The sequence below is a fragment of the Cricetulus griseus genome, chromosome 7 (assembly GCF_003668045.3).
Source record: "Cricetulus griseus strain 17A/GY chromosome 7, alternate assembly CriGri-PICRH-1.0, whole genome shotgun sequence".
Taxonomy (NCBI): domain Eukaryota; kingdom Metazoa; phylum Chordata; class Mammalia; order Rodentia; family Cricetidae; genus Cricetulus; species Cricetulus griseus.
The window spans coordinates 68,163,577-68,187,751 of record NC_048600.1 but is presented as its reverse complement, the minus strand read 5'-3'; the positions used below and the strand labels follow the sequence as shown (position 1 = coordinate 68,187,751).

The 24,175-nt window shown below is 44.0% G+C and overlaps 1 protein-coding gene and 1 non-coding gene across 4 annotated transcripts in view; both read left to right on the top strand.

Annotated features, from left to right (window-relative positions):
• The window catches only part of LOC100762019 (solute carrier family 22 member 4), a 54,295-nt gene that overhangs the window by 10,004 nt on the left and 20,116 nt on the right, over positions 1-24,175 (top strand). The window contains exons 2-3 of one of the 3 annotated variants that reach the window (XM_027427514.2): positions 16,061-16,164; positions 18,130-18,284. In XM_027427514.2, the coding sequence (XP_027283315.1) occupies positions 16,061-16,164; positions 18,130-18,284 (259 nt within the window). The remainder of the gene's footprint in view (positions 1-16,060; positions 16,165-18,129; positions 18,285-24,175) is intronic. The other 2 variants (XM_027427515.2, XM_027427516.2) reach the window with 2 other exon arrangements.
• On the top strand, positions 39-145 carry LOC113836863. Its single transcript, XR_003487381.1, has one exon. It is a non-coding gene; the product is annotated as a U6 spliceosomal RNA (small nuclear RNA).

Below are 24,175 nucleotides of genomic sequence, written 5' to 3'. Positions count from 1 at the left end.
GTGTGAAAAGAACTCTTACAATTTAATAATAAAAGGTTGTGCTCTCTGTGGCCGCACACTTAATAAAATTGGACCAATACAGAGAAGATTAGCATGGCCCCTGCACAAGGATGATGTGCAAATTCATGATGCATTCCAGATTTTTTTAAAAAGAGAAAAAAACATCTGGTTAATTTGTAGAATAGATATTTCTCCATTCCAAAGAAAATTTACAAATCAGTAAGTAAATGAAAAGATTCTCAGATTTCCCAAATGGCAGTGTGATGTATATCACAGGTCTGCTTCCTGTTGGGACAGACTTATTACAAACTGCTCCGCCCCCCCCAAAAAAGAAAAGCTAGATTCACAACCCATCTTCTCCCCCACACCCTAACAGAGAGAGATGGATGCAGCCCAGGAAACAGGGTTCTTACTCCTGTGACTCACAGTGTTTCATAAAGAAAGGCCACCAAGGCCTGCCCCACCTCATCCCTGCATTCCCTGAGCTCTGGATTGCTGAAGCTAAAACCCTGGTGAATACAGCCAGGAAGTCAGAGGCTGCCATCCTTTCTCCACCCAGCCCCTCTGCAAACAGTGGCGGCTCTGTCCACCAGCCATTAGGTCCAGAACCCCAGGACCTTGATTGCTTTTTCCCCTGCTTATTTCTGGGTCACAGGTTCCATGCAAGAGAAGCAAGCCAAGCCAGAAATCAAGCCAAGCAGAGAGAGAGAGAGAGAGAGAGAGAGAGAGAGAGAGAGAGAGAGAGAGAGAAGCCAAAACCACATGAAGGGCCTGCCACACTCAGCGACTTCCTCATGAAAAGGTACCACCTTGAGAGAAACAGGCTACTTTCCCTGCCTGCTGCTGTTACAGTTTCACCTAGGATGAAAGTGGCTCAAAGACCGAAACTGTCTGTATATGGTGGAAGAAGTCTAAAATTGCTCCAGAAAACAATGGGGATTTTGTAGTAACTCAAAGGTATCTCTATTAGAGCAACCAGTTAACAGGTCACCTCATCACCAGAAAAATAAAGAAGCAAAAGCAGCTGAGAGCAGTGAGGTCAGAGCAAACCTCAGACCGGCTCCACCCAGTATCTGACTAGAGATGACCCAGTTTAGCGGTAAACACAGGCAAAACCTGCCTATTATTCCATCAGGAAGTGATGCAGCCTTGCAAAAGTGAAGGACAGAAATCACCCAGGCTTCTGCTTCTTCAATTTTTAGTTTTTATTCATATTCTTGAATCCTTGATTTATTTAGCACGTGTGCATATGCATGTTTGCAGCACCAGTGTGTAGACTTCAGAAGACAACTTGCGGGGGTCAGTTCTCCCCTTCCACGGTGTAGCTAACAGGGATCAGTCTCCGCTTACCAGGCTTGACTAGTATCTTTACCCACTGAGCCATCTTACCATCTCCTGCTTCTTCAATTTTAAACGAACGAGCTGAACGGTAAACTCCAAAATATTTACCTATTTGATAGTATTCCATTTTTAAACTTTTTTATTTTATGTGCATTGGTGTTTTGCCTGCATGTATTTCTGTGTGCGGGTGTCTGATCCCCTAGAACAGAAGTCACAGACAATTGTGAGTTGTCATGTGGGTGCTGGGGATTGATCCTGGATCCTCTGAATGAGCAGCCAGTGCTCTTAACCACTGAGCCATTGCTCTAGCCCCCATCTTTTCTTTCTTTTTTTTCTATTAAATTTTTTCACTCACTTTACATATGAACCATGGTTTCCTCTCCCTCCTCTCTTCCCCACCTCCTGTCTATCTCCCCCCCATACACTCCTCCTTCAGAAAGGGCAAACTTCCCATGAGGAGTCAACAAGGCATGTCACACCACATTGAGGCAGGACCAAGCTCCTCCTGCTGCATCAAGGCTAGGTGAGGCATCCCAGCATGGAGAACAGGTTCCAAAAAGCCATCTCATACACAGATCCTGGTCCCACTGCTAGGGGCCCCACAAACAGATCAAGCTACACAACTGTCATCCACATGAAGAAGGCCTAGGTCAGTCCCATGCAGGCTCTCTAGCTATCCGTCCAAAGTCTGTGAGTTCCAGAGCTCAGGTAGGTTGTCTGTGTGGGTTTCCCCATCATGATCTTGAGCCCCCCCCCCCAGCTCATATAATCCTTCCTCCCTCTCTCTGACTGACTCCCAGCCTAGTGCTTGGCTGCGGATCTCTGCATATGCTCCCATCAGTTAATGGATGAAGGCTCTCTGATAACAATTAGGGTAGTCACCAATCTGATTAAGCGAAGACACCCTCTCCATTATTGCTAAGAGTCTTAGCTAAGGTCATCCTTCTGGACACCTGAGAGTTTCCCTGGCACCAGGTTTCTTGTTAACCCCAAAATGGCCCCCTCTATCAAGATATCTCTTTCATTACTTTCCCCCTCCATCCGGACCCCAACTCGACCAACCTGATTCTTCATGTTCCCACCACCACCCCCAGTTTGCCCAGGAGGTCTCATCTATTTCCCCTTCCCAAGGAAATCCATATGTCTTTCTTAGGGTCCTCCTTACCTAGCTTCTCTAGAGCAGTGGATTGTAGCCTGGTTATCCTTTGCTTTATATCTAATATCCACTTTTGAGTGAGTACATACCATGTTTGTCTCCCTGGGTCTGGGTTACCTCACTCAGGATGATTTTTTTCTAGTTCCATACATTTGCCTGGAAATTTCTTGATGTCATTGTTTCTTTTTTAATTAATTAATTGATTTATTATGTATACAATGTTCTACTTGCACATTTGCCTCCACGTCAGAAGAGGGAAGAAGGCACCAGATCTCATTACAGATGGTTGTGAGCCACCATGTGGTTGCTGGAAATTGAATTCAGGACCTCTGGAAGAGCAGCCAGTGCTCTTAACCTCTGAGCCATCTCTCCAGCCCCAGATGTCATTGTTTCTTCTTTTTTTGTGTGTTTTTTTTCTGCTGAGTAATACTCCATTGTGTAAATGTACCACATTTTCTGTATCCATTCTACAGTTGAGGGACATCTAGGTTGTTTCCAGGTTCTGGCTACTATGAATAATGATGCTATGAACACAGGTGAGCAAGTATCCTTGTGGCATGATTGAGCATCCTATGGGTATATGTCCAAAATTGGTATAGCTGGGCCTTGAGGTAGATTGATTCCCAATTTTCTAAGAAACTGCCATACTTACTTCCAAAGTGGCTGGACAAGTATGCACTAGGACTGATCTAGAGGATCAGACACCTTCACACAGAAATACATGCAGTAATGAAGGAGTGTTCCCCTTATTCCACGCCCTCTCCAACATAGACTATTGCTTGCGTTTTTTGATGTTAGCCATTCTGACAGGTGTAAGATGGTATCTCAGAGTCATTTTGATTTGCATTTCCCTGATAGCTAAGGATGGTGAGCAATTCTCTAAGTGTTTCTCCACTATTTGAGATTCTTCTGTTAAGAATTCTCTGTTTAAATCTGTACCCCATTTTTAATTGGATTATTTGGTATTTTGATGTCTAGTTTCTTGAGTTCTTTGTGTATTTTGGAGATCAGCCCTCTGTCATATGTTGGGTTGGTGAAGATCTTTTCCATTCTTTAGGTGCTGTTTTGTCTTATTGACCATGTCCATTGCTTTACAGAAGCTTCTCAGTTTCAGGAGGTCCCATTTATTAATTATCAATCTTAGTGTCTGTGCTGTTGGTGTTATATTCAGGAAGTAGTTTCCTGTGCCAATGCATTCGAGGCTATTTCCCACTTTCTCTTCTAAGAGGTTCAGTGTAACTGGATTTATGTTCAGATCTTTGATCCATTTGGACTTGAATTTGTGCAGGGTTATATATATGCATGTATTTGCATTCTTCTACATTCAAACATCCAGTTATGCTAGCACCACTTGTTGAAGATGCTTTATTTTTTCCATTTTATAATTTTGGCTTCTTTGTCAAAAATCAGGTGTTCAGCCAGACGTTGGTGGCGCACGCCTTTAATCCCAGCACTCGGGAGGCAGAGGCAGGTGGATCGATGTGAGTTCAAGGCCAGCGTGGTCTCCAGAGCAAGTGCCAGGATAGGCTCCAAAGCTACACAGAGAATCCCTGTCTCAAAAAACCAAAAAAAAAAAAAGTCAGGTGTTCATAAGTATGATTTACATCAGGGTCTTCAATCTGATTCCATTGATCCACCTGTCTGTTTTTATGCAAATACTCTGCTGTTTTTATTACTATAGCTCTATAGTACAGCTTGAAGTCAGGGAGAGATGGTGGTACCTACAGAAGTTCCTTTATTATACAGGATTGTTTTAGCTATCCTGGGTTTTTTGTTCTTCCATATGAAGTTGAGTATTGTTCTTTCGAGGTCTGTGAAGAATTGTATTGGAATTCTGATGGGGATTGCATTGAATCTGTAAATTGCTTTTGGTAAGATTGCCATTTTTACTGTGTTGGTCCTACCTATCCAAGAGCATGGGAGATCTTTCCATTTTCTGATACTTTCTTTAATTTCTTTCTTTAAAGACTCAAAGTTCTTATCATACAGTTCTTTCACTTGTTTGATTAGAGTTACCCCCAAAATATTTTATGTTATTTGTGGCTGATGCTTCTCTGATTTCTTTCTCAGCCCATTTATTGTCTATATGTAGGAGGGCTACTGATTTTTTTGAGTTAATCTTGTATCCTGTCACTTTGCTGAAGGTGTTTAGCAGCTATAGGAGTTCCCTGGTGGAATTTTTCGGGTTACTTATTAAAACTATCATATCATCAGCAAATAGTGAAAGTTTGACTTCTTCCTTTCCAATTTGTATCCCCTTGATCTCCTTTTGTTGTCTTATTGCTCTAGCTAGGACTTCAAGTACAATATTGAAGAGATATGGAGAGAGTGGACAACCTTGTTTTGTTCCTGATTTTAGAAGAATCTCGTTGAGTTTCTCTCCATTTAATTTGATGTTGGCTGTTGGCTTGCTGTATGTTGCCTTTATTATGTTTAGGTATGTTCCAGTTATCCCTGATCTTTCCAAGACCTTTATCATGAAGGGGTGTTGGATTTTGTCAAAGACTTTTTCAGCATCTAGTGAGATGATCATGTGGTTTTTGTTTTTCACTTTGCTTATATGGTGGATTACATTGACATATTGTCATATGTTAAATCATCACTGCATCTCTGGGATGAAGCCTACTTGATTATAGTGTACAATTTTTCTGATGTGGTCTTGGATTCCATTTGCCAGTATTTTATTGAGTATTTTTGCATCAATGTTCATGAGGGAGACTGGTCTATAGTTCTCTTTCTTAGTTGTGTCTTTGGGTACCAGGGAAATTATAACCTCATAAAAAGGGTTTGGCAATGACCCTTCTGCTTCTATTGTATGGAACAATTTAAGGAGTATTGGTATTAGCTCTTCTTTGAATTTCTGGTAGAATTATGCACTGAAACCATCTGGTCCTGGGCTGTTTTTGGTTGGGAGACTTTTGATGGCTGCTTCTATTTCATTAGGAGTTATCAAGTCTATTTAAATTGCTTATCTGTTCTTGATTTAATTTTGGTAAGTGATATCTATCCAGAAATTGTCCATTTCCTTTAAATTTTCCAGTTTTGTGGAGTACATGTTTTTAAAGTATGACCTGATGATTCTCTAGATTTCCTCAGTGTCCGTTGTTATGTCCCCTTTTTCATTTCTGGTTTTGTTATTTTGCATGTTTTCTCTCTGCCTTTTAGTTAGTTTGGATAAAGGTTTGTCTATCTTGTTAATTTTCTCAAAGAACCAACTCTTTGTTTCGTTGATTCTTTATATTGTTTTCTTTGTTTCTACTTCATTGCTTTCAGCCCTCAATTTGATTATTTCCTGGGGTCTACTCCTCCTGGGTGAGTTTTCTTCTTTTTGTTATAGAGCTTTCAGGTGTGACCTCTAGTGTGACTATTCTCCAATTTCTTCTTTTGGCACTTAGTGCTATGAGCTTTCCTCTTAGCACTGCCTTCAATGTGTTTCATAAGTTTGGGTATGTTGTGTCTACCCAATTCATTTTCACTGAATTCTAGTCTTCAATTTCTTTCTTATTTCTTCCTTGACCCAGGAGTGATGCAATTGAGCCTTGTACAATTTCCATGAGTTTGAAGGCTTTCTGCAATTTGTGTTGTTGAAGTCTAACTTTAAAACATGGTGATCCGATAAGATACAGGGGGTTGTTCCAATTTTTTTTTATCTATTGAGATTTGTTTTATGACTAAGTATGTGGTCAGTTTCAGAGAAGGTTTCATGAGGTACTGACAAGAAGGCATGTTCTTTTGTGCTTGAATGAAATGTTCTGTAGATGTCTATTAAGTCCATTTGAGTCATAACATCTGCTTGTCTCTGTTAAGTTTCTGTCTGGCACACCCGTCCATTGGTGAGAGTGGGATGTTGAAGTCTCCCACTATTAATGTGTGAGGTTTGATGTGTGGTTTAACCTTTAGCAATGTTTCTTTTACAAATGTGGGTGTCCTTTTATTTGGGGCATAGATGTTTGGAATTGAGACTTTATCTTTATGGGTTTTTCCTTTAAATGAATATGAAATGTCCTTCTTTTAAATCTCTTTTAATTTCAGTTTGAAGTCTATTTTGTTAGGAATTAGGATAGCTATACCAGCTTGTTTCTTAGGAAATCTTTTTCCAACACTTTACTCTGAGGTAATGTCTATCGTTGAAGTTGAGGTGTATTTCTTGTATGCAGCAGAAGGATGGATCCTGTTTTCATACCCACTCTGTTAGCTTGTATCTTTTTATCAGTGAGTTGATTCCATTGATATTAACAGATTTTAATGACCAGTGATCCTTAATTCCTGTTATTGGTGGTAGTGTGTGGTAGTGTTTGTGTTTCCCTTCTTTAAGATTTGCTGCTATGGGATTATCTATTGCCTGTGCTTTTGTGGGTGCAGTTAACTTCCTTGGGTTGGAATTTTTCTTTTAGTACTTCCTGTAGGACTGGATTTGTGGGTAAACATTGTTTAAATCTGTTTTTTCATGGAATATTTTTCCCAATCTATGGTGATTAAAAGTTTTGCTGAATACAGTAGTCTGGGCTGGCATCCATGGTCCCTTAGTGTCTGCAAAATGTCTCTCCAGGACCTTCTGGCTTTTAGAGTCTCCATTGAGAAGTGGGGTTTAATTCTCATAAGTCTGCTTTTATATGTTACTTGTCCTTTTTCCTTTGCAGCTCTTAACATTCTTTCTTTATTCTCTATGTTTACTGTTTTGATTATTATGTGTCGAGGGGACTTTTTAGGGGGGCGTCTAGCCTATTTGGTGTTCTGTAAGCTTCTTGTACCTTTATAGGCATGTCCTTTTTCTTTAGGTTGGGGAAGTTTTCTTCTGTGATTTTGTTGAACATGTTTTCCATGCCTTTGAGCTTGGATTCTTCTCCTTCTTCTATCCCTATTATTCTTAGGTTTGGTCTTTTCATGGTGTCCCAGATTTCCTAGATGTTTTGTGTTAGGAATGTATTGGATTTAACATTTTCTTTGACTGATGAATCTATTTCCTCTATGGAATCTTCAATGCCCAAGATTCTATCTTCCATCTCATGTAATCTGTTGGTGATGTTTGCATCTGTAGTTGCTGTTCCCTTCCCCAGATTTTCCATTTCCAAAATTCCCTGTGTTTATTGTTTCTATTTCAAGTCTTGAACCATTTCCTTTACCTATTTGATTGCTTTTATTCTTGGCTTTCTTTTTATCATTTCTTATTTGAATTAGAAACAAGATTGAATTACATGACAATCCCAGTTCCCTTCTCCCTCCCTTCCCCCTATCCCCCCAACTAAAACCCTACCTATCACATATCCTTTCTTCTAATCTACACCTGACTCAACCTTTCTGCTCCCTCATGACCTCTGCATCCTTCCTCTTCTTCCCTTCTCATTCTCATAGCTCCCTCCTCCCTCTTCCCATGTTCTCAATTTGCTCAGGGGATGGTGACCTTTTCCCCTTCGCCAGGGGACAATGTTTGTCTCTTTTAGGGTCCTCCTTGTTTACTAGTTTCTCTGGCAGTGTGGATTGTAGGCTGGTAATCCTTTACTCTATGTCTAAAATCCACATATGAGTGAGTACATATCATGTTTGTCTTTTGTGATTGGGTTACCTCCCTAAGAATGGTTTCTTCGAATTCCATCCATTTTCCCGAAAATTTCAAGATTCCGTTGTTTTTTTTTTCTGCTGAGTAGTACTCCATTGTGTAAATGTACTACATTTTCTCTATCCATTCTTCTGTTGAGGGACATCTAGGCTGCTTCCAGGTTCTGGCTATTACAGATAGTGCTGCTATGAACATCGTTGAGCATATGTCCTTGTTGTATAAATGTGCTTCTTTTGGGTATATGCCTAAGAGTAGAATTGCTGGATCTTGTGGTAGACTAATTCCCATTTTCTTGAGGAATCGCCATACTGATTTCCAAAGTGGCTGTACAAGTTGGCACTCCCACCAGCAGTGGAGAAGTGTTCCCCTTTCTCCACATCCTCTCCAGCATAAACTGTCATTGGTGTTTTTTATTTTAGCCATTCTGACAGGAGTAAGACGGTATCTCAGAGTTGTTTTGATTTGCATTTCCCTGATGGATTCTTGGCTCTCTTTAAGGGATTTATTGATTTCTTTCAATTTTTTGTTTGTCTTTTCCTCAATTTCTTTAAGAGAATTTTTCATTTCCTCTTAAAGAGTCTCTATCACCTTCATAAAGTTATTTTTAAGGTCAATTTCTATATTTCAGCTGCCATTATACACTGCACTGTCTCAATCTATCAAGGTATCTCCTTTCTTGCGCTCCTCTATTCCTCCCCTGTCTCGGTCCTCTTGTTTTCTTCCCCCCTCCCCTTCTTCCTTTCCCACCTCCTTCCTCCCCCCCCCATGCTCCCTCTTTGCTCAGGGTTTCTTGTCCCCCTCCCCTTCTTTGAGGGACCATGCAATCTTCTCTTGGGGTCCTCCTTGTTTCCGAGCTCCTCTGCAGTGTGGACTGTAGACTGGTAATCCTTTGCTCTATGTATAAAAATCATATATGAGTGAGTACATACCATGTTTATCTTTTTTTGTGACTGGGTTACCTCACTCAGGATGGTTTCTTCTAGTTCCAACCATTTGCCTGTGAATTTCAAGATTCCGTTGTTTTTTTCTGCTGAGTAGTACTCCATTGTGTAAATGTCCCACATTTTCTGTATCCATTCTTCAGTTGAGGGGCATCTAGGTTGCTTCCAGGTTCTGGCTATTACAGATATTTAAGAGGGAATCCTTTCTTAAAGAAGTTTGCTTGCACTTACACTTCCTGTCTCAGGAAGAGACTATATGGTCTCTTCTTCAAAGATGAAGGAGAAGGAGGACTAGGGAGATAGCTCCATCAGTAAGTTGCCTGCCTCAAAAGCAGGAGTACTGTGTTCATATCCCCCAATACCCACATCAAAGCCTGACATGAGCCGGGCGTTGGTGGCGCTCGCCTTTAATACCAGCACTCGGGAGGCAGAGGCAGGCGAATCTCTGTGAGTTCGAAGCCAGCCTGGTCTCCAGAGTGAGTGTCAGGATAGGCTCCAAAGCTACACAGAGAAACCCTGTCTTGAAAAATCAAAAAAAAAAAAAAAAAAAGCCTGACACGATGATGTGTTCCAGTAACCTTAGTGCTGACAGGGCATGGAGACAAGCAGACTCCACCAGCTTTCTGGCCAGCAAGTCTGGACAAATGGCAAGCTCCAAGTTCAGTGAGAGACCTTGTCTCAAAATACACAGTGGAAGAAGACTGCCCCATGTACAGACACAGAGGCTGACCTCTGCCATGCACAAAGGCACCCACACGCACGTGCATGAGTACCCTGTACATACATACAAATATATGCATACACTTCACATGCATTCAGTTTTTTAAATGAAGAAGCAGGGTGTTAGGGATGAATGTGTGGGCAAAGTCACATATCAGAGGTGCCAGAATCTAAGAAAACCTGTGCTCTTTGCTCAACATCATACTGCCTCCAGGGTTTTCAATTTTGTGCAGGACTTACCTTTATGGTCCTTCACAACTTTGGTACAAGCTGAAACTGCCAGGCTTGAACTACTTGGAGAGTTAAAAATCAAAGGTGCATGGTACTCCTAGCCCCAGAACCACATTTTTCTGTTACTCCTAGTTGATTAGTATTCGTTCATCAACAGTTTAAGTATGTATCAAGTGCTCAGCCCTAGGCCATCTAAAACACAGTTGTACTGATTATTCAGGTGTGGGAGCAATACCCTTCTGATGAACCAAGGATAAGAGGAAAGGCTAAGAGGGAAGCTAAAGAGCAAGGCTGAAGTAGCCCAGAATAGAACCTGTTCAAAGGATGCTGTTACATGCAGACACACATGCACAGCTAGTCTGTTTTGCTCGACCTTGAGCTTTATGAAGGAAAGAACTATGTTCTGTGCCCAACACAGACCCTGGCCTGGGGCAAGTATTTAAAGTCAGCTGAACAAATGATTAATTAATGCCTTTGACCAGTCCACTAAAAAAAGAATTTGGACGAGTCCCTTCATCGCTCCCATGCCTTCATTTACTCACTTATGAAACAAGGAAAAAAAAAAAAGAGTACCCATCCCATAGGACAATGTTGAGAGCTCTTGAAGCACATTAAGCATCTGTGTGGTGGCACATGTCTGTAATCTTAGCACTTGGGAAGATCAGAAGTTCAAGGTCATCCACAGATATATAGCAAGTTCAAGGTCAGCCTGGGCTATCTGAGACCTTGTCTCAAAAAATACATTATGGTTGTTATTCTTATTATAATTTATGTTGTGAGACACAAGAAGTCAAGAGTCACCTTCCATCTCTTCTTTCTTTCCTTTTTTGTTTTCCTCCCAGCAGTGATAAGATTGAATCCAGAGCTTGTGTATGCTGGGCAAGCACTTTGCCATTGACCTACATCCCCGGTCTGTTCCTCATTACCTTTGTGACCTGGATTTTATCTACTGAAACAGAATTGATGGACACATGATACAGCTAGGTAGATTGCACTCTGCTCTGTTTTAGGAACCTCAAGTCTTAGACCCTGAGGATTGGGGGTGTACATCCAGTACTCCCCCACTGCACAGCCTGAGCCAGCTGATTGCCACATTTCACTCTCACCAGAAAGGAGAGGGAGAATCTGTTTTGAAAACATTAATGTTTGGTTTAAAAGGACATTCCCCAAACAAGGCCAGCCAGCTGGTTAGTGAGCATCCACCTTTAGGCTCTGAACTTTTCACTAGAAGTATGTTTGTGTGTTCATGTGTGTATCCACATGTGGGGAGGCGTTCCATTCCATCAAGAGAAACAGGTCTTCCAACAGATCTACTATGGCACTGTTACCACAGGGAGTTCACTGGGTCCTGGCTCGTGGGGCTTCCAAGACACATCCCTCAAATCCCAATGAGTTAAAAAAAACAATCAGGGCCTGGATTCGCCAACAGCAGGCCTTTGGATGGAAGGGCTTCTCTTTGTACTGTGGTTTGGTTTACTGCACTCTAGTCCCACAAGCCCCAACTAGGACTTTGTCTGCAAACCCAAGCTCCTTACAGCTTTCCAAAGAGACCCCTTGGATACAAAGGCCCTCAAAAGGAAACTGGAGCCTTTAGAGCAAACCATGGATAGCTGCATTGTCTAACCACATTTACCAGAGTCCCCAAAGATATGCAGCACCTTATATGGGACTGGGGCAAATGGCTTCTGTGTATTCATAGCTGGTCAGGACACCTTGTTGGGTACTTCTTTCTCTTGGTGGAGAGAAAGAGACCCATAGCCATGGTCTCTGGGAAAGATACAGGTGTAGGAAGCTGATCTAATCTCACCCTCCCTAGCACCCATGCTTCTGTCCAAAGAAAACAGGTTTGATGACCATCACCAACAGGCTACTTTCATGGTACACAACCTGGGTGTGGGCACACAGGCCCCACACACTTGATCACAAGATTCTTTGGGTGTTTTGAAATTCTTTTGTTCTTTCTTTCTTTCTTCAAAACTTTTTTTTTTGAGACAAGGACTTGCTGTATAGCACAGGTTATTCTCAAAACTCTTGATCCTCTAGGCTTGTACCACCATACCTGTCTGGAAACCCTTAGTTTCATGGGCTAAGAAGATGACTCAGTCAATAAAGTGCTTGCCGTGTAAGCAGAATGACCTGAGTCTGACCGCCAGAGGCCATATGAAAAAGTTCAGTGTGGTGGGGTGTATTTATTATCCCAGCACTGGGGAAGGTAGACAGACCCCTGGGGCTTTCTTGACTAACAGATCTTGCATAATTAGTGAGCCCCATGTCTCAAAAAAAATAAGATGGATGTCACCGAAGGTGCAATAGTTGACCTCTGACATGTGCATTTGTGCACAAGTATACACACACACACACACACACACACACACACACACACACACATGAAAGAGGGAGGGGAGAGAGAATTAAAGAAAGAGAGAGAGGGAGAAGTGGAGGTCTTCTATATTTTGTCCTTGCCATTTTTGAACCAGGGATCCAGCTAGTTCAGTCTGCAGAGTGGTTATGCTTTAGGTAGAATTCCCACCAACTGTTTTCATTCATGCTGTGTCTGGCTCCATCTCCATCAACCTTTCTCTTCCTTTTCTGTCTCTGAGTCTATTTATTTATTGATTTATTTATTTATTTATTTATTTATTTATTTGTGTTTTGAGACAGGGTTTCTCTGTATAACCCTGGCTATCCTAGAACTCACTATGTAGACCAGGCTGGCCTTGAACTCAGAGATCCACCTGCCTCTACCTTTCAAGCACTGGGATTAAAGGCATGCACTACCATGCCAGGCACTAAGTTCTCTCTTTGCCTCTCTATTTAAAAGTCCTGAAACAGTTTTTTTAATCCACAAAGCCAAGAACATTCCACTTGGGCACAGCTGAATTGTGATGGCTGATGGCTGGCATTGTAATACCACTGCTGGCATAAGATTTGTTGTGTTTTATACGAGGCTGAATGCGGTGACAGAGGCCTTCTACCCCTAGCCCTAAGAAATTATCTTCTAGTGTTACATTCCTGGAAGAAGTGTGGAAGCTCGTTGTCCTGACCTTGGAGATGCAGTGATGTGTCTCTGTATGTTAGGGTTAGACCTCAAGGTGTTTTCCAAGCTTTGGCCAGCTATTTTTGGAGGAAGGTATGATGGGGAATGTACTTCTGTGTATGTTTATCTTATTGATTGTTGAATAAAGTACTGTTTGGCCAATGAGGCAGCAAGTTAGACAGGACTAGGAGTCAAAGAGGATTCTGGGAAATGTAGTAGAGAAGTGGTGATCCAGGCAGGAAGTGACATAGCAAGGAGACTCATATTTAAGCAAGGAGAAACAGGAAGTGGCCCCTTTCCCCTTTGCCTCCTCCAGCGGTGCCATGTGATCCACCAGCAAGGGAGGGTACAAATGGAAGGCAGCTGATAAGTCTTATAAAATATATAGATTTATGATAATTGAGACTGAGCTAGCAGATGAGAATCCTAGTCATTGGCCAAGCAGCATTTGTACCTAATACAAGTCTCTGTACATTAATTTGGGCAGAACTCGGGCAGCTGGTAGAGACCGCCCACATGGTGGTAGGGCTTGGGCAGCTTTTGGCGGAAAGATTTATCATAACAAAGGTAGCCATTCACTCAGGTACATCTTGCCTACTCCTTCTGGTTTGTAGATAACAAAGGGGGACAGCAATAGACAGCTTGTTGTGTATCTTGTCTCTCAAAGCCCACTCAGGGACCTCAGATCCATTTTCATTTCCGAGTAATTTACTTTTTAACTTTATTCATTTATTAATATTATTCTGGATGGGTGAGTAATATTTATGCATGGGGGGGTTGTATGTACCACAGCATGCATATGGAGGTCAGAGGACAAATTTGTGAAGTTAGTCCTTCCCTTCCCCCTTCGCATGAGCTTCAGGAACTGAATTCAGGTGGCCAGGCTTACTCAGCAAGCACCTTAACCCTCCAAGCCATCTTGCTGGCCCCATTTCTGGGTAATTTAAAAAGGATGAAGTCTTAGGCTGGCAGGGTGGCTCAGTGACTAAGAGCACTTGCTGTACGGGTGCTCAAGTACTTGAGTTCAAATCCCTAGGGCTCATGTAAAACTGCCAGGCATGGCTGCACATGTCTGTAATGACAGCATTAGAGGTTGGAGACAGGTAGATCCTGGGAGCACACTGGCCAGCTAGCCTATCCTAAACTAGGAGTTTCCAGTTCAATGAGAGGCCATATTTCAAGGGAATAATGCAGAAAGTGATAGAGACACCTGACATCTTCCTCTGCCCTCCATATGTATGGATGCACACTCACATGTATGTAACACACACATGCTCACGTGTGCACACACACATATAATACCATGTACACATACCAACTTGCACATAGAATAAAAGCACTCAATGTTATGAGTGCTGAGGAGTTCAAGGCCAGGGGCTGTATCTAGTGTGGGCCTTCTTGCACAGGGCATCTCGTGGTGAGACAGAAAACCCGATTCTATTTGTCCTCTTCAAAGCTGCTGTGCCTTTGGATTAGGCCCTACCCTTATCACCTCATTTTGCATCATCACCACCCAAAATTCCTACCTAAATGCCATCATTGAATTAAGTATGCTTAAATCCTTAAAACCTTCCAATAGGGATTAAATTTCACAGTGAGTTTTTGTGGGAACAGTCAGACCATAGCACCAGGTGAGGCAACATCATTCTGGATAGCCTCAGATTGAGCCTTGGGTTGCTTCTAAAGGCTAGAGAGCTGACTTCCTGACCCATGTTTTTCTTCTGCAGAGCCATGCTTGGACATCCTACCAGTATCATGAGCATGAAATGACCCTTTATGGAAGGAAGTCTATATGGGAAATCCTTAGGTCTCAGAACTTAGGCAAGCTGTTGCTTATGTTAGGCATGATCACTGTGGGTCACGAGGCCCTTCTAAAGCTGAGCTGCTGGGATAGCCAAAGTCATTGCCACCTGCAGACCCTTGGGCAGGACAGTCTGCAGTGACTCCTAACTTGAGTTTTTATAAGCCCCCTGACTTCATTTGCCCTGATTGCCTTAGCTTTTCAGTTTATGCTTTTCGTTTGTTAGTGTTTCTAGAAACACCCCTCTGCACTACAGAATGCAATATGGAATAACGCATATGCATGAGTTGATTTAAATCGACTACACTTTGAAGCAGCTATGGAGAGTAAGAACAGAACTGCCCCACAGATGCCATGGATGTAGGATGCCCACACTGTGGGACAAGGGGAGAGCTGTAGGGCCCATCACCTCTGTTGGCTCATCTTATGACATACTACTCCCAAACTACCCCAAGTCCAAAATATATAAACAGAGGTCATTAAGCACACTTTGAAATCTCCGCAGCCTCCCTTGAGACTGGGCTGAACTGACTCCAGTGGAAATCTGGGAACAGAAACCTGGTTGAAACTGCTTTTATGGATCCACTAGTAGGAACTTGTTAGTCCCATAGGGCCTGGGGACTGGGAGGGACCACATTGCTGGGAAGTCTGGGTGGGAGGGAGGGCAGAGGAGTGGAGGGAGGAAGCTTAGACAACCGTTGAAAAGGGTGAGTAGTGCTGGCACAGTGGTCCCTGCAGTGGGTTAGATTCTCTGTCTAGGTTTGAAGGGACCAGGGAGCCAATACTTTCCAGAGAGGTCAAGCTGCTTAAAAACTAAACTCATACAGCGCTGGGACTATTTTCACTTTTCAACAAAGGAGGTGACATTTTACTCCTGGACCAACTAGCTACACCATCTGCTCTACTCTTCTGGGTTTGCAAATCTCTCCCTTCTGTGCTGCCTCAAAGGGGCAAGGGTTCCTTTACTTCATATTGCTTTGTGCTTGAGGGCTCACCACCCTTCTTGATACATAATGTAAGCAGGTTCAAGCCATCTCCTCCCTCCCCAAAAGGACACTGTGCCTCAATGGGAAGCAGTGGCATGCCCCAGGCTACTTGTCACATTGAATGGCAGCGTCAAATTCAGAACTAAGAGGCCTGTGCCCTTTGCACAGAGCCAACAAGCTGGCACAAGGGAGGACAGTGCCCCTGGCATCCATCTGGTGCTCCTTGGAGTGGGGCACGGGTGGGTCCTGCTGGAGGACTGGGCTCACGTTGCATGCTGTCTTGTTGGCAGTGGAATCTGGTGTGTGAGGATGACTGGAAGACACCCCTCACCACCTCCCTGTTCTTCGTAGGCGTTCTCTGTGGCTCCTTCGTGTCTGGGCAGCTGTCAGACAGGTAAGGACTCTGGATGGGGAACAGTAAGGTGGAGCTACTTATCAGTCCACAGCCTATCTTGACATAAGATCAAAGTCATAGGCTTTCTACACAGAGAAGGATCCTTGAGGCACTGAGTGGCTAATAGGAGGAGTCTAGCACTTGGGAGGGTGAGGTCTGAGGAGAGGATGAAAAGTTCAATGTCAACCTGGACTCTATATCAAGACCCTGCCTGACCAACTAAATAAATCTTGCCCAGTTAAATCTAGTGGGCAACCTTGACTGTAGCACCCCTACATAACAAGACCTGGCCCATTTAACTAACTGAATGACAAACTAGCTAAGTAGTACTAACATGTAACTCTAGCCTCCACATCCTGCCAAGGCCCACTTCTGTCACACTCCCAATCTTAACTCACAGGACTTTGGCCAAAGAGATGGAAGGATCAACTCCACTAGAAAGTGGGGCCCTTGTCCCACAAGCCCCTTCACAGAAGAGATGCTGGTATTGTCATTGCCCCCGACTCTGTCCCCAACTCTTGACTGGGCAGGGGGTAGATTGCATGTCATTCTGCACAAACAGCCAACAGCTAGAATAAAGCCAAGTCACATAAACTATGCACTCTCTGATCCTGGGAGCTGAGCCATGGCTGGGCCTGTAGCCATCGAACTGACCCAGGCTGGCTTTTGGGCACCAGAGCTTGCAGGTTTCATGGGGACAAGATTTCAGTATTTCCAGTTGTGCTCTACCTGCCCTGTATGTGCTCTTGTGGCCACAGCAGGTGAGAGTGCTAAATAGCAGTGTTGGCTTCCTGGGGATCTGCCCCTCCCCACAGTTTTAAGTCCAGCGGGAATGGGGCAGGAATGCTCCACCCTGACCAGTAACACAACAGACATGGTTGAGAATGGCATCTTCCCATAAAGCAGTGGTTTGCAATTTTAGAGACACATAGACACACCTGGGCAGTTGCATAACACCCCAATACTCAAACTGCATGTAGACAAATAAGATTCAGGAGAAGTGGGGTGCTGGTATGAGCATGGGTACTCCTTGACTTTCCCTAAGCCCTGTCCTGACAAACCCACCCTCAACTGAAGAGATTAGATTGAAAACAAAACAAAACTAAACAAAACTCTTCACACACCTAATACAACATGCTAGCTCAGCTAACAGACAAATGTAGAGGGCCAGTTGTATCCCCTCACTGTGCTTCAGGAGTATAGCTCACTGTTGTTGCTCAACATGGATAGAGAGGCTCACGGGCCCTGTCCAGCAGGTAGAGTAGGGAAAACACGAATACAGAATTCAAAGCAGGAATTCTAACTAAATGCATAGCACTTTCCCACCATTGTGAAGTCACCAAGTCCTAAGTTGAACCATTTTAAGTTAAGAAATGTCTGTCATTTTTAAAGCTCTCTGGGTGGTTCCAAGTGCAGCTAAGGTTAAGAAGCAACAGCCCTTGAGGGAGTTTCTAAACATACAGAATTCCCATGTGGGTGATAGGAGAAGGATCTGCAATCTGCACTTTGTGTTTTACTCACTTTTCACAGGCCCACGATGGTCAAGGATGGTCTCAAAATCACTACGTAGCCAAGGATGGCCTTGAGATTCTGACCCTCCTGCCTCAACCTCTCAAGTGCTGGAATTACAGATATGCACCATTCTGGGGATCAAAGCCAGGGCTTCATTTGGGCTAAGCAAGCATTCATACACCGAGCCATACCCCTAGTCCTCCTATGGCTCCTTCTAAAGATTTGTCCATGTGGTCTTCACATTAGATGCCTGTTTTCTCCAGAAGCAAGGCTTGGCACCTGGGAAGGTAGTCCCTGGGCAGGTGGATTCTGGAGGCCTCTCTGGGGAGGAGGCTAACAGGATGTCACAGGAAAGAAAAAAATCTGAGTCCTGAGACAAGAAAGACCCTATAGTGAAGGTAGGCTTGGTGTTGCAACACACCCTGACTTATGACATTGTGTTATGTTCTATAGGTTTGGCAGGAAGAAAGTCCTCTTTGCGACCATGGCTGTGCAGACTGGATTCAGCTTCGTGCAGATTTTCTCCACAAACTGGGAGATGTTCACTGTGTTATTTGTCATCGTCGGCATGGGCCAGATCTCCAACTATGTGGTGGCCTTCATACTAGGTAGGAATGACTTTTGAGACTCCGGTCTTCTTCCAACCTTGTAAAATGCCAGGCAGGAGGGAGCCACTGAGTGTGAGTTCAAAGTGTCCTCAACTTTAGATACATGTGTGTTGTGGAGGGGCTGCAGCTATAGGCACCTTGAGCCAGTCACTGCAGGACAGGGCTCATAAAGTGTCATCTGTACTGGACCAGAATGTGGCCCAAAACAAGAGCTGGAGCTGGGAAGAAGTAGCCACACAACAGCTAAGACACATCCTCAAGATCAAGGGGCTTGGGACAGGAGGTCCTGGTGGAGAGACAACAGGGAGATGAAGACTATGATCTTGGCTGTAGAGTCATAAGGCTGGTGGCCTACAAAGGGATTTAGGGGATTCATATGGTATATACACATATATACATTGAGCCCTTGCTCAATGGCAAGAATTTGTCCCACCTGGGCAGATCTTCTGTGGCCTGAGTCTGAGTCCACACCCAGAGCATATGAGCTTTGCACAGGACAGCTGTGCCTCTCTGATAACAGTCCAGGCTGATAACAGGCCAGGCTGAGGGAGGGCAAGCCATCAGTTCCTAGGCCCTGGGGAGGCTCTGAACCCTCTCCAGTTTTTCTGAGCTGTTCTCAAAAAGGTGATCCTCACCATCAATTTACTCTCTGATCCCCCATCATGCTGAGAGGAGATGAAATGCACTCCCAGCACAATGATCACCAAGTCCTACAATCTTTAGTACAACCATTCTAGTTGACCTGAAATTACCCCAGTTTGCCCCTATTATCACAGCATAATTATTGATTTTGCCGCTTTAATAGAACCCTTTCTTACACCTGGCTATATGGCTCTGATTGCTCTCAGGAGCCTCTGACTCGCTGGCCTTGGCAACTGTGTGTTCTGTAAGCCAAAGACATGCATACCCTCTGTCAGGTTGCCAAGGTGGAATTGTCCAAATTCCATTCCTTTAATTATTGGTGAAGGGCTTCTTGCCACAGGCCCAGCCTCCTGTCTGGGGAGGGAGAACACACAGGAGGAGACAGAGCAAGCAGGAGCCACAAAGTCCCAGGAGGTAGCCCTCTATTGAGAAGGCCCTCGCTCTGCAGGAGCGAGGAGTGGAACAGGACTTTTTCAGAGGTCATCTATGAGGCTGCACATATGTTATCAGGAAACAGAGACAGGAGAATGCTAAGTTTTAGGACAGCCTGAGCTACATAACAATACCATGGCTCATAAAAGCAAAACAAACAAAACTTTACCACTAAGAAAAAACTGCAATTCTGTAGAGGGCAGAGAAGTTCGTGCAGAAAGCAAAGGGCTGCAAACAGTGTGTGATGTGACCCTGGAGCAGGTCCCTCTGGATGGAAGGACAAGTATAGAGCAGCCTAGGCTGGGAGTCACGCTCTCTAATGCATTTTACTCATTTAGAAAGTGTGTGTGTGTGGGTGTGTGCACATACGCATAAGTGTGAGTGCAGGAGTGTGGACAGGTGGAAGGCAGAGGAACTACCAGATGTCTTTCACAACTGCTCTCCACCTATTTTTTTAATTTAATGTTTATTTTGCATGTGGAAGGGGGTACACACGTGCCATAGCACATGTGTGAAGGGCAGAGACCAACTTGATGAAGTTCATTTTCTCTAATCTCCATGTGGGCTTCATTCACCTCAAGATTATCAGGACTGGCACTGAGCCAACAAGCTAGTCATTCACCCTGTCTTTTTTTGTTTTGTTTTTTTGTTTTTTGTTTTTCAAGACAGGGTTTCTCTGTGTAGCTTTGGAGCCTATCCTGGCACTCGCTCTGGAGACCAGGCTGGCCTCGAACTCACAGAGATCTGCCTGCCTCTGCCTCCCGAGTGCTGGGATTAAAGGCGTGCGTCACCAACGCCCGGCTTCACCTTATCTTTTGACATAAGATCTTACACTGAACCTGGAGCTCTCAGGCTAAACTGTCTGGTCAGCCCGCCCCAGGGATCCTCCTATCTCTGCCTCCCCAGCACTGGGATTAAAAGCATGTTCCACAGTGCTCAGCTCTTTTAGGTAGGTACTAGAGATTTGAACTCATTTTCTCATTCCTGCATGGCAAGCACTGTATCCACTGGCTCAGCTTTCCACGACCCTCAGTCCCAGCTGTTCAAGTCGCACAGAACAAGCCCCCCTTCTCCAGAGACACAGGGACTCCAGCTCTGAGAGCCTCTTCTGTGAGAGTGGGGCAGTGCCGCAGCTCTGGCACTACTTTCCACAGCCCTCCCTCCTCCCACGTGACCATGGCCTCACGTGCAGGGCAGAGAAGAAAAACAGAGAGGGCCAGGTCAAGGGTAGGTTGGAGCTGAGGTGTGTCAAGTCAACAACCAATAGAGGGCTCTCTGTCTTCTTGGGTCCACACCTCTCATCCTAGCAGGCTCTACAGGAAACTGCTGACTTTGGGTCCTGGGGTAACACTTTGTGTTAAGACCTTAGGTCTGAAGGCCTAGGAGTGTCACTGAAAACTGATCTGTCCCAGAACAGGCAGAGTTCCTAGTCAGCTCCTGCAACAGAGGACTTAGTAGAAGGACAGACAGGGTGGCTGATGGTTCCTGCAGCATAGCAGCGCCCTCTGGTGTGTAAAGCCTAAAATAGCTACATTCCAGGGGCGTTTGTTGAAGATTTTTCCTTGAAGCTAGATTTGAACCCAACAGGTTTTCATTTGAGAAGTTCTGTCTGTCCCCACACTTTTATCCTCTGGGAAAGAATCTGGATACTTTGGATGGTAAAAGTTCAACTTGGAAATCAATCGTTGTACTGATTGCAGAAGCTGAACTCTTCCCCCAAAGCAGTACGGAGTCTCCTGGGCTGCTCTCAAACCTCCCCAGGCTTGCTGGTCTTAGTCAAACAAAAGGCACGCCAACTCATCCCCAAAGCAACACACAGTGTGCAGGAAGTGGGACTCAAGATCAGGGCCAATGACCCTCTCACCCCAGCTTTCCTCCAGTCTCCATGTCATTCTCAGGCTTAGCGCCCTCAGCCTGCCTACAGACTTCTGGGTAAAATGGCAGCAGCAGCCTCCTCCATCCCCTGAAATGAGCTGCTTCCCTGTTTCACACAGGAAAACCTCACTACCTCCTGTCTTCACTGGTTCCTTAATTCGGTATGTCCCAGTACTTCTAACACCAAACCCAATCGCTATCACACCCCCACCCACTCCTGCCAGCCTGTGCTATAACGGTTCTTTCTCTCTCTCCTTTTTTTTTGTTTTGTTTTGTTTTCGTTTTTGTTTTTCGCTTCACTTGTGAGTTCTTTTTTTTTATTGAACTATACATTTTCCCTTCTCCTCTGCCCATCTCTCCTCTCCCCTTCCACCCTCCCCCTTGTCCCTCGTGATCCCAATTTACTCAGTAGATCTTGTCATCTTCCCCTTCCTAGGTGGATCCATGTATGTCTCACTTAGGGTCCTCTTTGATACCTAGGTTCTCTGGGATTGTGGCCTGTAGGCTGGTTGCCCTTTGCTTTATGTCTAATATCTACTTATGAATGAGTACATATTGTATTTGTCTTTCTGGATCTGGTTACCTCACCCAGGAGGCTTTTTCTAGTTCCGTCCGTTTGCCTGCAAATTTCAAGATGTCCATTGTGTAAATGTACCACATTTTCCTTATCCATTCTTTGGTTGCAGGCATTTAGGTTGTTTCCAGGTTCTGGCTATTACGAATAATGCTGTTATGAGCACAGTTGAGCAAGTGTCCTTGTGGTGTGAGTGTGCATACTTTGCCCAAGAGAGTATTGCTGAGTCTTGAGGTAAATCGGTTCCCAATTTTCTTAGAAACTGCCATACTAATTTCGAAAGTGGCTATACAAGTTTGTACTCCCAGCAATGGAGGAGTGTTCCCTTTACTTCACATCCTCTTCAACATGGGCTGTCATCAGAGTTTTTGATCTTGGCCATTCTGACAGGTATAAGATGGTATCTCAGAGTTGTTTTTGGTTTGCATTTCTCTGATGAGCATTTGCTTAAATGTCTTTTGGCCATTTGAGATTCCTCTATTCAGAGTTCTCTGTTTAGCTCTGTACCCCATTTTTAAAAATGGATTATTTCCATTTTTAAAAATGGATTATTTGGTCTGTTGATGTCTAGTTTCTTTAGTTCTTTGTATATTTTGGAGATCAGCCTCTGTCAAATGAGAGGTTAGTAAAGATCATTTCCCGTTCTGTAGGCTGCCGTTTTGTCTTGTTGACCATGTCTTTTGCTTTACAGAAGAAGCATCTGTTTCAGGAGGTCCCATTTATTCATTGTTGCTGTCAATGTCTGTCATACTAGTATTATATTTAGGAAGTGGTCTCCTGTGCCAATGTGTTCAAGACTACTTCCCACTTTCTCTTCTATGAGGTTCAGTGTGGTTGGTTTTATGTTGAGGTCTTTGATCCACTTGGACTTGAATTTTGTGCATGGCAATAGCTCTGGATCTATTTGCATTATTCTACATATCAGCATCCAGTTATGCCAGCACCTTTTGTTGAAGATGCTTTCTTTTTCCATTTTATAATTTTAGCTTCTTTGTCAAAAATCAGGTGTTCATAGGTGTGTGGATCAATATCAGGGTCTTCGATTTGATTCCATTGGTCCACCTGTCGGTTTTTAATGCCAATACCAAGGTGTTTTCATTACGGTAGCTCTACAGTAGAGTTTGAAGTCAGGTATAGTGATGCCTCTGGAAGTTCCTTTATTGTACAGGGTTGTTTTGGCTATCCTGGGTTTTTGTTTTTGCATATGAAGTTGAGTATTGTCCTTTTGAGATCTGTGAAGAATTTTACTGGGATTTTTTTTAAAGATTTTATTTATTATGTATACAGTCTTCTGCCCGCATGCCAGCAGAGGGCACCAGATCTCATTCAATGTGGTTGTGAGCCACCATGTGGTTGCCGGGAATTGAACTCAGGACCTCTGGGAGAGCAGTAAATGCTCTTAACTACATCAGTTATGCAGCTTTTATCAACCACATAATTATGTTTTTATTATTTTTCACTTATCTGTTAAAGTATTTATCTTTGTGTTATTGCAGATCAAACCACAGGTCTCCTACATGTATATTGGATGTACATGCCAGCCCTTAAATGCTTTTAACTTGAAATGTAACTTTGTCCTCATCTATTTGAATGGCATGGCTTAGCCCCCAATTTTTTTTTTTTTAATTTTCTGTGTCATGGCAGCAGGAGTGTGAGGCCCCTGGTCATACTGTGTCATCAGTCAGGAAGCAGAGGGAGATGAACACCTGTGCCAGCTCTCGCTCTCCTTTTTATTCGGCCCTACACCCTATCCCATACCCTGGCGCCATCCACATTTAGGGTAGATCTTTCCTCCTCAGTTACCCCAATCAAGAACCGTCCTCACAAATATACCCAGAGATTTCTCTGCTGGGCGATTTGAGATCCCATCGCGTTGACAAGCAATATTAATCATCGTAGGGGGACTTAGCATAGAGGAGCCCACACCCTCTCCCCATTGTGATGTAGGACACGCCCCCTCAGCCCATCCTAGCAGATGCCCATTTCCCAGGATTGTTCACTGAGCTACAATCAGCTGCAGGCTTCAGTTGCATCGGGGTGCATGTCCTGCTGCCTCCTCATGGAGTGTGCCTAGGGGTACCTGGGGCAGACTGACAAAGCTTTGATGCAAAGGGAAGGGCACCTATTTCATGGAGGTGCCAGTGAGTAGGCATGATCTCCTAGGGATGCTCATGGTCTCTCCAGAGCCAAGACATGGCTTTGATTTGGATGTGAGAATTTTGTTCTCAGGAGACACTGAGAAGCCAGACTATGCCTGGGAACACGAGTCTATGGGGCAGAGGAGGAGGACAGGGATCTAGTCATCTCTGCCATGGTCTTTTTTCCAGGTGAGCACGGAGAGCTTATTGCATCTGCCAGACTTGGGGCC